Raw genomic sequence first — 18,068 nt, 5'->3', positions numbered from 1 at the left:
TCTTTTCATTTTGTTTATGGTTTCCTTTGCTGTGCAAAAGCTTTTAAGTTTCATTAGGTCCCATTTGTTTTTTTTTGTTTTTATTTGCATTTCTCTAGGAGATGGGTCCAACAGGATCCTGCTGTGATTTATGCCATAGAGTGTTCTGCCTATGTTTTCCTCTAAGAGTTTGATAGTGTCTGGCCTTACATTTAGGTCTTTAATCCATTTTGAGTTTATTTTTGTGTGTGGTGTTAGGGAGTGTTCTAATTTCATACTTTTACATGTAGCTGTCCAGTTTTCCCAGCACCACTTATTGAAGAGGCTGTCTTTTCTCCACTGTATATCCTTCCCTCCTTTATCAAAGATAAGGTGACCATATGTGTGTGGGTTTATCTCTGGGCTTTCTCTCCTGTTCCATTGATCTATATTTCTGTTTTTGTGCCAGTACCATACTGTCTTGATTACTGTAGCTTTGTAGTATAGTCTGAAGTCAGGGAGCCTGATTCCTCCAGCTCCATTTTTCGTTCTCAAGATTGCTTTGGCTATTTGGGGTCTTTTGTGTTTCCATACAAATTGTGAAATTTTTTGTTCTAGTTCTGTAAAAAATGCCAGTGGTAGTTTGATAGGGATCGCGTTGAATCTGTAGATTGCTTTAGGCAGTAGAGTCATTTTCAAAAGATCACTTTTTAAACTTCTTCATTTTTTCTTTATGCCTAGCACTTGACTTGGGTTGACTTTCTTTTAGGGGTCATAGTCCACATTTTCTTTCAAAAAAAATCTGTTTTTTAGAACTACTGGTTATGTGCATTAAGTACATACCAGAGTTACAGATGCATGCAGTTTAACTTCAAACTTCATTAGAGAAATCGTGACATCATGTGATGGATGAATCTTTGTTGTCTTTTGGGAGCAGTAACATATGTGAATGTCAGATCTCCAAATCTCAGCAATAATAATAATTTTCTAATTCAAAGTAATAGCAGGAAGGTTGTTCTGAATTACTGAAAAGTAAATTAAGGGACACTTTAAAGAATAGACAGTTTATTCTTTCAAGCTCAATGAATAATATGAGTTAGTTTAGTAAATTATTTCTTAAGCAGAGATCTTGCCAAGCCATTTAAAAATTATTGTGGTAAAAAACATATGATACTAAAGTTACCATCTTAATCATTTTTAAGTGTTTAGCTCACTAGTGTTAAGTATATTCACATTGTTGTACAACAGATCTCTAGAACTTTTTCATCTTGCAAAGCTAAAACTCTATATCCAGTAAACACTACTGCCAGGCCTTTTTTCTTTTTCTTTTTTACGCGGGCCTCTCACTGTTGTGGCTTCTCCCATTGCGGAGCACAGGCTCCGGACGCGCAGGCTCAGCAGCCATGGCTCACGGGCCCAGCCGCTCCGCGGCATGTGGGATCTTCCCGGACCGGGGCACGAACCCGTGTCCCCCGCATGGGCAGGCAGACTCTCAACCACTGCGCCACCAGGGAAGCCCCTGAGTTTTTTATTTTTGTTTTTCTGTTTGTTTTTTAGATTCCACATAAGTGAGATCATACAGTATTTGTCTTTTTCTGTCTGATTTATTTCACGTAGCATAATGCCCTCAAGGTCTGTCCGTGTTTTTGCAAATGGCAGTATTTCCTTCCGTTTTGTAGCTGAATAATATTCCATTGTATATGAACAACTGTTTATTGAAAACCTGTTACTGTATGTGAAGCTACTTTTCCTAGGTCTTAAGGCGGAAGTTTTTTTTTTTTAAATAAATTTATTTATTTTTATTTTATTTATTTTTGGCTGCGTTGGGTCTTCGTTGCCGTGCGTGGGATTTCTTAGTTGCGGTGAGCGGGGGCTACTCTTTGTTGCAGTGCGTGGGCTTCTCTTGTTGCGGAGCACGGGCTTTGGGCGTGAGGGCTCTGTAGTTGTGGCTTGCAGGCCCTAGAGCGCAGGCTCAGTAGTCGTGGTGCACGGGCTTCGTTGCTCCATGGCATGTGGGATCTTCCTGGATCAGGGCTCGAACCCGTGTCCCCTGCATTGGCAGGTAGAGTCTTAACCACGGCGCCACCAGGGAAGCCCAAGGCGGATGTTTTGATACTGTCCTCCTCCTGCTTTTCTTTAGGACTCATTTAAGAGTGGTTTTTTTTTTTTTTTTTTAAACTTGCATCTCAGTGCCATCATCCATGTGCACGTGTATGTGTGAGCACGCTCATATGTTTCAGGGTGGGGAAGGGTATTGAGAACTCTGTCCTAAGGAGTTTGGGTCTCAAAGGATTGTTAAATGTCATAAAATTGAATTTTTTAGCCTGAAAAGGCTGCTGTTAAGGAAAGCAAATATTCTCTTTCAGAGTCAGTGGCAAAGAAAAGCCAGATGGATTAATCATGTATAACAGTTGTTTTTTCCCAGTACACATAGAGACATGGCTTAAATGATGGTAAGTCATAGGCAAGATGGGAAAAAATTCTTTCAAGTTCAGATTCTGGATTTTCTTGGTAAACATTTGTTATTTTTTAATTCCTAAAATTGTTCAAACCCTTAAAAAATTCTTTTCCCAAGGTTTGCCCATACTACCTCTTAGATTATTGAGTTCCTAATATATATATATATATATTTTCTTTTGAACTTGCCTCACTTTCTTTCAGCATTTTTGGAGTAGAGAATCCTTCTTAATGTCTTTATTCTTCTTAATGTCACCACCCCTTCTTTTTGTTTTTTTTAAATAAGTGTGTTTTTAAAAAATTTTATTTTTATTTATTTATTTTGCAGTATGTGGGCCTCTCACTGTTGTGGCCTCTCCCGTTGCAGAGCACAGGCTCTGGATGCGCAGGCTCAGCGGCCATGGCTCACGGGCCTAGCCGCTCCACAGCATGTGGGATCTTCGCAGACCGGGGCATGAACCCGCGTCCCCTGCATCGGCAGGCGGGCTCTCAACCACTGCACCACCAGGGAAGCCCTATATTTATTTTTGGCTGTGTTGGGTCTTCGTTTCTGTGCGAGGGCTTTCTCTAGTTTTGGCAAGCGGGGGCCACTCTTCACTGCGGTGCGCTGGCCTCTCACTGTCGCAGCCTCTCTTGTTGCGGAGCACAAGCTCCCGACAGGTAGGCTCAGTAGTGTGGCTCACGGGCCTAGTTGCTCCGCGGCATGTGGGACCTTCCCAGACCAGGGGTCGAACCCGTGTCCTCTGCATTGGCAGGCAGATTCTCAACCACTGTGCCACCAGGGAAGCCCCCCCCACAACCCCCGCCCTTCTTAATTGGTCTTATCTGATCTTTTCCATTCCATTTTATATTTTATGAAGAGCAACCAGAACTACAGTCAGGTTTGGGCACATTATAGCCTTACATGAAGGTAGAATGTGATGGTCCTTTTAGTTTTCAGTGCCTTTCTTCATTTCATGGCTTTCCAATATTTTGTTGGTTTCTTAACCTGAAGCAGATTAAAGTCCTCACTAAAGTCTGCAGGGAACTCCTAGGTCTCCTTTTTAGATTAAGAATTATAGCTTTTTCATTATAAAAGCAATATGTGTGTTTTAGAGAACATTTGGAAACTAAAGAAAGTAAAAATTTTCATAGTCCAAACAAACAAAGCCCATTTTGTGTTTTGGTAAATTTCCTTATGGTCTTTTTTTCTGTGTATAATATTTTTATATGAGTATGGGTTTTTATATCTTTTTGTAAACGTAATTTTAGATAAAGTTTCCACATTTTAATTTGTAAAAATTATTCTTAATAATTCCACAGCATTTGGTGGATGAATATAGTCTTAATTCCCTTAACCATTAATTCCCTTGTTGTTAAAAAGACTTTCAAATTATTTGTATTCTTTTTCATTTTTAAAGATCTTGTTCTTTCTCGGGTTGCCATGTGTTTTGTTTTTAGTATTCCATTCCTGGGTCCTGTGATTAAATATTCAGTTGGGTTAAAATATTTGAGCTAAAAAAAGAAAACGCTAATTCGAAAAGATACATGCCACCCCAGTGTTCATAGCGGCATTATTTACAGTTGGCAAGGTATGGAAACAACCTAAGTGCCCATCAACAGATGAGTGGATAAAGAAGACATGGTGTATATACACAATGGAATACTACTCAGCCATAAAAAAGAATGAAATTTTGCCATTTGCAGCAACATGGATGGACTTGGAGGGCATTATGCTAAGTGAAGTAAGACAGAAAGACAAATACTGTATGATATCACTGACATGTGGAATCTAAAAAATAGTGAATATAACAAAAAAGAAGCAGACTCACAGGGAACGAGCTAGTGGTTACCAGTGTTGTGGGGGCAATATGGACGGAAGAGGAGTGGGAGGTACAAACTATTGGGTGTAAGATAGGATCAAGGATGTGTTGTACAAAATGGGGAATATAGCCAATATTTAAATGGAAAGTAACCTTTAAAAAGTGTATAAAATTTTTTTTTTAAATTAAGCTAATACCCATTATCAAGCAGACATCTCTGTTTATATTTCTTTGTGGAATCTAGTGGCTTGGGGATTGTTTTCTTAAAGAAATTTTCTCCCCTGGATTATGTTGGTACAATATGATACTTTAATACCTTGTACTCATTAAATATTTTTTCACAAGATATTTTTCCTTAGTAGTTGGAAGGTAACATTTATCTCATAGCTATTTCTCCTTGACCACTATTTCCTTTTATCCCGCTAGACGTGTGTTTGTGTGTGTGGGGTGTGTGTGTGTGTGTGTGTGGGGTGTGTGTGTGTGTGTGTGTTGGTTTTATTTCAGTCGTACATTATCCTCCTGAGTGATATAGTTGAGGACACTTATCGGACTTGAAATCTCATGCACTCTTTGAGCATAGTAAAAATTTAATCGTGATACTAGTTTACTTTACAAAAAGCTTTTAAGAATAGTGGTAGCTCACCAGTACTATAATTTATAATAATTAGTATTCAGCATGTACTCAGTGGAATAGTCTTTTTTCCATAACTAAACTTTTTATTTCTCCTTCCATTTCCAGGTTGCCATCACGAAAGCCAAGGTGGATTTCTCCAGTGTAGTGTGCCTGCCCCCTTCCGTCATTGCTGTGAATGGGCTGGACGGAGGAGGGGCTGGCGAAAATGATGATGAACCAGTGCTGGTGTCCCTGTCCGCGGCACCCAGCCCCCAAAGCGAAGCTGTTGCCAATGAACTGCAGGAGCTCTCCTTGCAGCCCGAGCTGACCCTAGGCCTCCATCCTGGCAGGAATCCCAATTTGCCTCCACTTAGTGAGCGGAAGAATGGTGAGTAGATATGGAATTATTGAATTGTCTGATTTGAACCAAGGTCTTCATGTTTCTAATGTCATAGATCCTTTATTTTATGTCTCTTGAAAGTTTCTTATAATCTTAATATTTCTTAGAAAATAGAGAAATGATAAGTTTAGGTGGTCATTGTAAGCCCAGCATTTCCTGCCTGGGTTATCATAATTGGTTTCTGTTTTTTTTTCCTATTTCTTTGCTTCTTCCTGTGTAATATTTCTCATTTTGTAAACACATATACACATTTATGTAATACATATATTAATTGGAGAGGGAGAACTATATTGTATGTGTTTTTCAGCAACTGTGTTTATTGTTCAATATTTATTTTCCCTGTGAGTTATTAAAGGTATTCTGTAATTTCTTCTAATCTAATCTATGAATCACCATTTATTGGATAGTTCTTCTTTTCCCTAGTGATCTTTTTTTTTTTGGCCGTGCCACGTGGCATGTAGGGTCTTAGTTTCCTGACGGATCAAACCCATGCCCCATGCAGTGGAAGCGTGGAGTCCTAACTGCTGGACCATCAGGGAATTCCCTTCCCTAGTGATCTTTAATGCCAGGTTTATTCTGTTTCTCTGTGTACAGGAGTTAGTTTTTGGGCTCTCTGTTCTGTTTCACTGATCTCTCTATCTCTGTGTCTTTACATCATTTAAATTACTGTTGCCATCTGTTAGGACAGGTCTCTCCTTGCCTTTTTCTTCTTCAAAGTTGTTTTGGCTAATCTTGACCTTTTATTTTTCCATAATTTTAGAATCAGCTTGTGAAGTTCTACAAGAAAACCTATTGGGGTTGTCTCATCCAACATTTTATTATGAAAAAATTCCAACATATGATGAAGTAGAGAGTTTTACACTGTATACCTTTATATCCACCACTCAGATTCTACCATTAACATTTTATAGTATTTTCTTTATAGTAGATCTATCCATCCCACTGTCCATCAATCCACCTTATTTTTTGGATACATTTCAAAGTAAATTGCAGACATCAGTATATTTCCATTTTATTGAAGTATAACGTTGATACAGAATAACACAGATTGTAAGCATCCTGGTTGTTATTACAAGCAAAGTGACTACACCTGTGCGTAATTACTATTTAATAAAGAAATAAAATATTTCCAGCACCCCAGAACCACCCCTTGTGCTTCTTCCCAATCAGTACTCCCTCTTCCCGATCAGACGAAACTACCATCCTGACTTTTAACACAGTAGGTTAGTTTTGCTTGTTTCTAAACTTGATATAGATGGAATCATGCTGTATGGTGTTCTGTTGGTGGCTTCTTTTACGGTTTTTTTTGTTTTTGTTTTTGTTTTTGTTTTTGTTTTTTGCGGTACGCGGGCCTCTCACTGTTGCGGCCTCTCCCGTTGCGGAGCACAGGCTTCGGATGCGCAGGCTCAGTGGTCATGGCTCACGGGCCCAGCCACTCCGCGGCATGTGGGATCTTCCCGGACCAGGGCACGAACCCATGTACCCTGCATCAGCAGGCGGATTCTCAACCACTGCGTCACCAGGGAAGCCCTCTTTTATGTTTTTGAAATTCATTTGGGTTGAATTGTGTGTGGCAGTAGTTCATTTTCATTGCTATATAACCAATCCATTTTATGAATGTAATTTGTCCATTTTTACTTTTGATGGATATTTGGTTTGTTTTAGTTTAAGGCTCTTATGAATCATGCTGCTGTGAAGTTCTTGCTGGGATTTTGATTTGAAATATATCATTTATAGGTTAAGGGAGAGAATATACATTTTAAATATTGGGTCTTCCTGTCCATTAGTTAGTTTTATCTCTCCAGTTAAATAGGCTGTCTTTAGTATATACACACAGATTTTATAATTTTTTCCATAAAGGTTATGCAAATATTTTATTAGGTATATTCCCTGGTATCTTTTTTGGGGGTAGACATTATAAGTGGTATATTTTTATAAACTATTTTTAATTTTTATTTATTTATTTATTTATTATTTTATTTTTATTTTTTTTTGTTTTTGCGGTACGCGGGCCTCTCACTGTTGTGGCCTCTCCCGTTGCGGAGCACGGGCTCCGGACGCGCAGGCTCAGCGGCCATGGCTCACGGGCCCAGCCGCTCCACGGCATGTGGGATCCTCCCGGACCGGGGCACGAACCCGCGTCCCCTGCATCGGCAGGCGGACTCTCAACCACTGCGCCACCAGGGAAGCCCTATAAACTATTTTTTGACTCTTTGATACTGGGGTTTAGAAATACCAAACCTTTTCAAAACTCCTCTGGCTTTTCTACATCTATACCCTCCATTTGGGAAACCCGCCGCCCCCAAACCCCACCCTGCCGCCTTCTTGCTAACTCTTACTTGTCCTTCAGTATTCTGTTCAGACATCACTCCCTTTGAGAAGCCTGTCCTCACTCATATTCAGTGTTAGGTGTCCCTCTTTGTGTTTGCCCATTTGCCCTTTGTGTTTGTACTTCATCACCCTGTGTTGTAATTGGAATTCTCCACTCAGTGGGCCTTTGAAAACTGAAATCGGACATTGTCACACTCCTCTCAGAACTCTTCAATATCTTCTCATGAGGCTTATGATGAAATCATAGTTTTTACAATGTGGTCCTGGTATCACCTCTCACCTGATTTCTTTCTTTTTTTTTTTTTCTAGCTTAAATCTATTACCTCACAGCTAACCCATGAACAACATCACCTGATTTCTTACCTCTGTTCCCCAGCTCACTCTGTTCCAGCCACACTTACTTTCTTGTTATTTCTTGAACATGTCAAGTATGCTACTGCCCTAGGGCCTTGATGCTTGTGCTGTCACTGAAGTTCCTGCACAAATGTTATTTTCTCTGGGAGGCCTTTCCTGCCTATCTTATTAAAATAGCACCTCCCATTACTCTATCCTGCTTTGTTTTTCTTCTAAGCACTTATTATGACCTGTGTATGTGTGTGTGTGTGTGTTTGTACATGTGTGTATATGTTTGTTGTCTGTATTTCCCCTCTCTGATAGTACATTTCATGAGTCCAGAAACTTTAGTTTATTCACAGTATATATTCAACTCCTGGCTCATAGTGGGCACCCAATCAATATTTGTTGAATAAATAGATGAATGGTTTACTTGTTTGTGGCAAGAACTCTGTTTTACATGCGTAGTGGGAAATGTGATGGAAACTCAGGCATTTTTTATTTTGGGAAATAGTGGACCCTCAAGCAGTTTTCTTATGTTCTTTTCCCATTTATAATGTCTACTTATTCACCCAAGATGGCAGAAAGTTCAGCTTATTTATACGTTAAGGGGAAAGAGTCCAGAGGGACAAGCTGGAGACAGAAAAAGAGAAAGGATAACTGATGGAGCATTGTTCCTGGGAGATGCAAGAGGATGGGATCCAAAGGCATTGGCTCTGCCTTGAGCATGAGTGGGGACCAGCATTCCTCTGGGATGGGAGGAATGGCAGTGAAGGTGATGACAGACAGCAGACAGCAAAACTGTCATATCTTGGGGCAGGAAGTAGAGAAAATTGGTGCTGACAGCTGTGATGGTCTCAGTGGAGTAGAAGGCAGCTGTTACTGTTGAGGCAGAGGTGTTGGTGTATCTTCAGACTTTCTCTCTCAGCTCTTTGCCATGTAAATCAGCTGATTTTTCCCCCCATTTTGAACAACAACAATTCTCTAACCTTCCCTTTAAAGTCAAGCTCCTGAAAGAGTAGTTTACAGTTACTGTCTCTCTACTTTCCCACATTCCAGAGACTTCACTGCATTCTGGCCTCTGTCCCTACCTCTCTTCAGAAACTGCCATTGCCAAAGTCATTAGTGCTCTTTTTGTTGTAGACCAAATAGGTACTCTTTATTCTATTTGACCTCTCTGTAGCATTTGACATGGTTGGCCACGCCCTCTGACTGAAACTTTTCCTCCACTGACATCTGTGACACTACTCTTTACTGGCTTTTAAAACTCAGTCTTTCTAGCCACTCCCTTCTCTGCTCAGATCTTTTACTATCTTTCTCTACTCACCTCTTAAATTTTATTACTCTCCACTGTTCAGCTCTAGAGCTTCCTTAACTTCTTACTCTATATCTTTACCTTGAATGGTTTCCCCCAGAACTCTGGCTTTAACCTCCATAATATGCTATTGATTCCATGTTATCTTTCCAGGCCAAGTCTCTGCGCTGCGCTCCAGACTCATATGCTTGGCTGTCTGTTGAACACCTTCACTGGATGTGCCACAGACTCAGTACGCTCAGAGCTAAACTCATCATCTTACCGCTGTTCCTACTGAATTCGTTATTGTAGAAATTGGCACCACCTTCTACCCAGATGTTTAGACCAGGGGGTTGCTTTGTTTTGTTTTCTTTCTGAATGAAAACTTGAAGGGTTTTATTTGTTTTATTATCAGATAAAGTATAGGAAAAAAGAAAATGAAAATTCCCTCATAATTATACAGTTCAGTGATAGCTAATGGCAGCAGTTAATATATTTTCTATCAGTTTTTATTTGTTCATTCATTTGTTTACTTTTACACATATATACTCTGTATAAATTATTTTCATGTAATATTATGAGATTTTACTATATCATTCAGCTATATTAGAAAACATTTTTTCTCTGCTTGATATTTGTATTGTGTGTATACAACATTTAGCCAGTCTCCTGAGACCTTTACCTTGTTTTTATTTTTTTATGTTATAAATAATACTGCAGTAAACATCTTGGTATATAAATCTTTCAAGTAACTGTAGGACAAACTCCAGAAGTGGATAAAAAGATAAGGACATAAAGAACATTGTGTCCTTCTGGTCCCAAAAGTAACGTGTTTGGGTATGAAGTTTTTAATTTTTTAAAGTCATTATTTCCAAATTGTCCTCCAGAAAGATTATAACATGCTATTTTTAGAAGTAATTTTTTACTCCATTTCCTTTCTATCTCCTCTATCTTTCCTCTCAGCCACCAGTTACCAATTTTTGTAAATTCCACAATGGTCATACTACTGAATTCATTCTTTTCTTGCCATCTTTACAGCTGCCACTTAGTTCAGACTCTTAATAATGTCATACTTGGATTACTGCAGGAATGGCCTTCTAACTGGTCTCTCCTTGTTTCTCTTCTTGTCCCTATTGCCAATGGGATGATCTTTCTAAACCATAAATGAGGCTTCTGCTCTCCTGCTTGAAATCAGTTAGCGGTTCCCCATTTCCTCCCTTTATGCTCCTCATCTTGGCAAACCTTCATAGCCAGTTTCTGCCCTGCCTCTCATCTCTTCCCGCTCACAATGCAAAACTTGGATTTCCCACAAGAGACATTTCTGCATCTCAGTTCCACTTCATGTCCTGTTTTTTCTTTTTTCTTTTTCTTTTTTTTTTAATTTTTAATTTATTTTTGGCTGCACTGGGTCTCCGTTGAGGTGCGCGGGCTTCTCATTGCGGTAGCTTCTCTTGTTGCGGTGCGTGGGCTTCAGTAGTTTTGGCACATGAGCTCAGTAGTTTTGGCACATGAGCTCAGTAGTTGTGGCTCACGGGCCCAGTTGCTCCGCGGCATGTGGGATCTTCCCGGACCAGGGCTTGAACCCGTGTCCCCTGCATTGGCAGGCAGATTCTTAACTGCTGCGCCACTAGAGAAGCCCCTGTTTTTTCTTCCTGGAATGACGTTCATCCTCTTCTTCTGGCTAATGTTTCTTTTTAGTCAAGAACCAGGGTAAGGACTTCCCTGCTGGTCCAGTGGCTAAGGCTCCACACTCCCAGTGCATGCGGCCTGGGTTCGATCCCTGGTGAGGGAACCAGATCCCACATGCTTCAACTAAGAGTTTGGATGCCATAACTAAGAGTTCTCATGTTGCAACTAAAGGTCCTGCGTGCCGCAACTGAAGATCCCGTGTGCTGCAGTGAAGATCCCACGTGCCTCAGCTAAGACCCCAGCACAGCCAAAAACATAAATAAATATTAAAAAAAAAAAAAAAAAAGAACCAGGGTAAGGTGCTGCTTCCTTCAGGACTTCTTCCTTAGACTCCCAACTTAGGTTAGGGGTTTGCCCTTTGTGTTCTTCCTAAGTACCCTGTGCATAATTATCTACTTATTTGTTATCATATTTGACTAGATGAGAAGCTTTGTGAAAGCAAGGATTATGTCTGTCTTATTTATTGTGATATCCTTAGTGCCTAGCCAGAAACTAACGTGCTAATCAATCAACAAGGGTGCTTGTTAAATGCAGATTCTTTTTTTTTTTTTAACATCTTTATTGGAGTATGACTGTTTTACCATAGTGTGTTAGTTTCTCCTTTACAACAAAGTGAATCAGTTATACATATACATATGTTCCCATATCTCTTCCCTCTTGCGTCACCCTCCCTCCCTATCCCACCCCTCTAGGTGGTCACAAAGCACAGAGTTGATCTCCCTGTGCTACGCGGCAGCTTCCCACCAGCTGTCTAATTTACATTTGATAGTGTATATATGTCCCTGCCACTCTCTCACTTCGTCACAGCTTACCCTTCCCCCTCCCCATATCCTCCTTTTTATGGCTGAGTAATATTCCATTGTATATATGTGCCACATCTTCTTTATCCATTCATCTGTTGATGGACACTTAGGTTGCTTCCATGTCCTGGCTATTGTAAATAGAGCTGCAATGAACATTTTGGTACATGACTCTTTTTGAATTATGGTTTTCTCAGGGTATATGCCCAGTAGTGGGATTGCGGGGTCGTATGGTAGTTCTATTTGTAGTTTTTTAAGGAACCTCCATACTGTTCTCCATAGTGGCTGTATCAATTTACATTCCCACCAGCAGTGCAAGAGGGTTCCCTTTTCTCCACACCCTCTCCAGTAAATGCAGATTCTGATTCTGTAGATCTGGCTGAGGACTGAGAGTCTGTATTTAAAAAAATTTTTTAATATTTATTCATTTATTTTTTAAAATTTATTTATTTATTTATGTCTGCGTTGGGTCTTTGCTGCTGCACACGGGCTTTCTCTAGTTGCAGTGAGTGGGGGCTACTCTTCATTGCGGTGCACGGGCTTCTCACTGAGGTGGCTTCTCTTGTTGCGGAGCGCGGGCTCTAGGTGCGCGGGCTTCAGTAGTTGCGGCTCGTGGGCTCTAGGGCATGTGGGCTTCAGCAGTTGTGGGGCACAGGCTCAGTAATTGTGGCGCACAGGCCTAGTTGCTCTGCGGCATGTGGGATCTTCCCAGACCAGGGATCGAACCCGTGTCCCCTGCATTGGCAGGCGGATTCTTAACCACTGTGCCGCCAGGGAAGTCCTAGACCAGAAGTTTTAACTACTTCTTTAAAGTTGAAGATCTCTATAAATTTGAAATTTTATGTATAAGTCCAGTGTGTAAAACAGCTGCTCCAGTTGACTGGAATCTATGGAGGAGTCAGAACCCCACTTACTTTGGCATCCTGCCCCTCAGGCAGCCCTTGAAAGAGCACACGTTGAAAACTTCTGATCTAGATCATCTATGATCTCTGTTAGTTTAAGCTATGTCAGAGCCAGCCTCTTCAGTTGCTAGAATGGTTTCCTAACTGCCAGGAGCCCCAAATTGATTAATAGTGATCTTGCTTATAAGAGAATGTGGATACTTGAAACTGACAGACAAACATAACAGTCTGTACAGCATAATTACCATTTTGGCAGGAGAAAATAACCCCCCCGAACTGAAATTTTATTCAGCATTAGAAAGGAAACAGTGGTGAAATACTGGTATTAGAATAATGCTGAAGGGGAGGGGAGGGGCTTAATAAAGAAATAATCTATAAGAAGTTTGATGACTACAGAAAAATACCTATATGGTAGAATGTATGTCAATGGCCAAAAATACTAATTGCTTAGCAGAAATCATTAAAATAACTGCCAAAATCAGATTCTGTTGTTTAAGGGAGAAAATAGGAATTATTGATCAAGTTAAGAAAACTAGGAAGTTGCAGAGGAGCTGTTTCCCTGGTGAAACATCTTACTGTTTTCTTTTTTTGTTCCATCCAGCAGCCAGCAGGTCAATGTCTGGACAGGGGCATGTTATTAGTATCTAGTTGCATTGCTTTCCTGGCCATAATTGGGTCTTCTGTTTGTGCACCTTAATGGTGCTTCTTCCTATCAAAAGGAGAAAAAGGCTGGATGTACTGATAAGAAAATCATTATTATATTTTACACTGGGTCTGCTTTGCATGGTTATTAGTAGGGAGGTAAAGGTAAGAGCAGAAATGGAAAATCCTCAAGAGGATTATGGAATTGGAAAGTGTGGTGTTCTAGAGCAAAATAAATCCTGGGGTTCGAGATGCTTTTTCATGGATGGTGTACTGTGTGTTGAAAAGGTGGAGTGAAGTTTTACTTCTTCTCAGATCTCTTTTATTTAGAGGCATATCTTATATGGAAAGTCATGGATTGAGCAAGGGTCCTTACAGAGCAATAGGCAGTCTAGGTCCTGATACCTCTATTTCCTAAACAGAGCAAGTTGGAACCCTACTGAGAGGAGGTGCCTTAACCCAACCTTTATTGACCTAATTGGAAAAAGTTGGCAGAGACGTTTCAAGGTGTATTTTTAAATATTACTCGTCTGTCTTATTCTAGGCTGAGCACTTAGGTCTAAAAGATAAAATTGATGTACCTTTGGATCCTCTCCAGGCTGGGCTTGCAGAAGTCCAGAAAAATCTCTCTAATGATCTAACCCCATCCCCTTTGGCCAGCTGGCACATATTGAATGAATGTGTCATAATGGAAAATTCAGGTTTTACTTTGCTTCTTCCTTTAATGGCGCAGTGCTCTTTGGCTGTCTTTTCCTTACATATCCACCCCTTCTTTATACTAACTGATTACAGTCTTTCAAGTATGAATGAGTTTCAGAACTGGCTGAGACTGCATAAGGTGTATTTTCAGGAGCCTCTAGGATGGGAGCTGAAATACCATTTACTCCGTTTTCTCATTGCAAATATATTGCATTTCAGTTACCTTATAGGCTTTTGTGGGCAAGCCTGAGAATTTTGCCATAATTCGTATTTCATGTGGGAAAGTACATTCCATATTCCAGATGATCAAATTACAAATGAACTTTTGGGATATAATCCATTTATAAGTTGGGGACTTGCTTATATCCTAAGAGGTGTGCCTCTTGACGTTTGAGAATCATGGATTTAAGACACAGTGTATAGTAATTACATGGAATGCATTACTCAGAAGGCATTATAGACCAAAGTTAGATAATTTAATGGATGACAAGTTCATAAATGTTTCTAAGAGAAAGCTGGCATTTTGGGGATTGTATCCTTGGCCTTTTATTTTATCCTTGACTTTTAAACGTTTATTTCAGGTCAGTCATTTGTACCTTCCTACAGTTCTGCTACTGTTCATTGCTGTGACCAGTATGGAAATTATTATTCAGCAGATATTTATCAAGTGCCTACAGTAAATGAGGCACTGAGGAAGACATTGAAAGGTATATAGAAGAATAAGTTGGACCATAGCTACTAGTTTTTGCCTTCTCTCCTGTTCCTTTGATGACCAAACCATTAATTAGCTCTTTTATAAGAGCTAATCAATACCAAATTTCTTTGTTTTTCTTTCCCACTTTAGGTACTACAGACTAAATTTGGGGCTAGTCATCTGTTTATGGGGGATAATTTTGGGGGTCATAGATAGAGGTTGATACGAGGCAAAATTTTTGAAAATGTTGAGATTTACCTTTCCTTTTTCCTGCTTGATCCCCCTAGCACCCCCTAGATAGCTCTCCTGCACTTCTTGTGTTCTAGTTAACAAATTCATGTTTGTTTCTTAAAGCTGATGAGAACTTTGTAGGACTTGAATTTTTGTATTTTGCATTCTCATTATTGAGAAAGTACTTTTCTCCAACCCACCAAGGATTGAGTAAATAAAAACTTGAAATATCACCCACAAGAAATTACTTTTATCTACACCTGTAGGAACCTTTACTTCTGAGTCACATATTGTTCATGATCCAACAGATATGAATATACTTAGAGAAGAATGGGACAGAACATTTGAAATTAGATCTACATAGCTGAAAAAGCTTCTTACACTGATTGCCGCCCCCCCCCCAGTATTAGATTGGTGATATATATTTTACCATTCATGTCTTTTTTTCTTTTTTGGGGGGGGCGGGGAGGATAATAACATACGTACAGAGAAGTGCATAAATCATGATAGTTTACAGAATAACCATAAAGCAAAGAGCTGTATAACCACTACTCAGCTCAACAATAACTCATTTTAAGCCCCAAGGAAGCCTCCCACATGCTCTTTGATTACAGCACCATCTCTTCTTCATAGGAGTAACCACTATTCTGACTTCTTGAAAATCATTTGTTTTACCTACTACAAATATATTCCTAAACAATATAGTTTAGTTGAAGTTTATATGAACGGAATGATTCTGTATTCTTCTTTTGTTCAGTACATGTGCTATTCATTTATGCATACGGCTTTAGTTTATTCATTTTCATTACTGTATAGTGAATGCTCCCATGGAAAATTATTCCATAATTTTAAAAAATCCATTCTTCTGGTGAACGTTTGGGTAGTTTCCAGGGTTAGGCTATTACAATATTGCTGTGAATGTTCTTTATGTATCCTGGCACATGGGTACATGCATATATACATAGGAATGGAAATTCCTATACATATATATAGTAACAAAATTACTAGGTAAGATTAAATTCTTTTCCAAAGTGGTTGTACCAGTTTATATACCCTCCAGCAGTTTATGAAAGTTCCTACTGCTCCATATCCTTACCAACACTTGGAATTGTTGGATTTTTAATATTTACTACTCTGTTGGTTATGTGAAGGTATCTTACGATGTTCTTGATTTTCATTTTACTGTTTTCTAATGAGGTTAAACATCTCTTATACATACTAGCCATTTGGATTTCTTTTGTGAAATGCCTAGTGACATTTTTTGCCTATTTTTTCTACTAAAGAACTAATAGGAGTTCTTTGATATATTCTGAATACTAGTTTGTTGTTGCTTAAATGTGTTACAGATATCTTCTCACACTCTGTGATTTATCTTTCTCATTCTCTTTATGGTATCTTTTAATTAAGGATTTCCAATTAGTTAGTGAGTTTTGTATCTTAATTTTTTGTATGGGGGTAAGGTAAGGCCCAACCTGATTTTTTTTTTCCAAATGGATTCTTATTTATTTATTTATGTTAAAAAAAATTATTTATTTATTTATTTTAGTCTGTGTTGGGTCTTCATTGCTTCATGCGGGCTTTCCCCAGTTGCTGCGAGCCGGGGCTACTCTTTGTGGTGGTGTGTGGGCTTCTCATTGCGGTGGCTTCTCGTTGCAGAACACAGGCTCTAGGCACGCGGTCTTCAGTAGTTGTGGCACGTGGGCTCAGTAGTTGTGGCTCATGGGCTCTAGAGCGCAGGCTCAGTAGTGGTGCGTGGGCTTAGTTGCTCCATGGCATGTGGGATCTTCCCGGACCAGGGCTCGAACCCGTGTCCCCTGCATTGGCAGGCAGATTCTTAATCACTGCGCCACCAGGCAAGTCTCGGATTCTTATTTATTGAAAATAATCTTCTTTCCCACTGATCAGCAGAGCTCCTTTCATGTATCAGGGACTTGCCTATGTGTGAGTGTGTTTCTGAGCTCCTGTTTGTTTCTACTGGTCTGTGTGTCTGTGCTTGTACCAATACCTCAGTCTTGATTATGGTAACAGTAGTTAGTCCTGTTCTATGGGAGAAGTAAGTCTTTTCCTTTTCCAAGAGTCTTTTTCTTGGCTTATTCTTTTTCCTTTTCCAAGAGTCTTTTCCTTGCCTTATTCTTGGCCCTTTGCATTTCCATATGAATTTTAAAATCACTGTGGGATTTTGATTGGAATTGCATTAAATCTATAAACTAATTTGGAGAGAATGAGCATCTTTAGAATATTGTGCTACAAATGTGGTATTTTTCTCCATTTATTTAAGAACTTATTATTGTTATTATTTGGCCATACCCCACAGCTTGTGGGATCTTAGTTCTCTGACCAGGGATTGAACCCCTGCCCCCTGCGCTGGGAACACAGAGTCTTAACCACTGGACCACCAGGGAATTTCCTCTCCATTTATTTAGATTTTCTAAATCTCCCAGTGAGGTTTTATAATTTTCTATGTGGTGGTTTTACATATCTTTTGTTAGATTTATTTTCAGAGGTCTCATAAGTTTTAATGCTGTTATGGTATCTTTTAAATTTTTTTCACTTTCTAACTGTTGTTGCTGATCCCAAATGTTTTCTGGAGGAAATAACAGATGCAATTTGTGTGTGTCTGTTATCTGCTTTGCTGGGTGGGATGGGAAGAATTATGTAAAGAGAAATGAACAGGACAGAATGTTCATTTCGACATAACTCGTTCCCCTTTCATAGGTTTTTCTCCTTTGTGTAAAATTTGGGAAGTACTCATTTGTTTTCCATATGTGTAGCCTGTGGAAGTAAGGGCGGATAATGTATTTTTTTCCTGAAAGAGTACACTGTATCCTTTCATGCTTTAGTGTTGCACAGGAGGTACTAATTAACTGCTGGGAGGAGTAAAAATTTTGTGAGTGGGCAGTTACTGATCCAAATTACATTATTTTCTTGGGGAAAGGAAAGATTTGTTACTTACGTTCCTCAGGAAGCCTGGTTGTCAAGGGTTTTTTAGATTAGCCAATGTGAAAATGCCCAAATCTTAAGCATGGCTAGTTCATTAAGCAGTTCTGCTTAAAATGTGATGTAGAGAATTTCATAACCTATTTCATCTCAGTACTGAGAGATAATCAATTTCCCATTCTTGAGTATTCATCAAATGTTGTGCTAGGGGGCTTCCCTGGTGGCGCAGTGGTTGAGAGTCCGCCTGCCGATGCAGGGGACACGGGTTCGTGCCCCGGTCCGGGAG

At 39.6% G+C, this 18,068-nt stretch overlaps 1 protein-coding gene across 4 annotated transcripts in view; it reads left to right on the top strand.

The window, feature by feature from the left end:
* Positions 1-18,068, top strand: part of MRTFA (myocardin related transcription factor A) — a 205,537-nt gene that overhangs the window by 73,330 nt on the left and 114,139 nt on the right. For all 4 annotated transcript variants that reach the window (XM_055085328.1, XM_055085326.1, XM_055085327.1 and 1 more), the window contains exon 5: positions 4,957-5,218. In XM_055085328.1, the coding sequence (XP_054941303.1) occupies positions 4,957-5,218 (262 nt within the window). The remainder of the gene's footprint in view (positions 1-4,956; positions 5,219-18,068) is intronic.

Source organism: Physeter macrocephalus, chromosome 6, assembly GCF_002837175.3.
Source record: "Physeter macrocephalus isolate SW-GA chromosome 6, ASM283717v5, whole genome shotgun sequence".
Classification (NCBI taxonomy): Eukaryota; Metazoa; Chordata; class Mammalia; order Artiodactyla; family Physeteridae; genus Physeter; species Physeter macrocephalus.
This window is presented reverse-complemented; position numbering and strand designations above follow the sequence as displayed.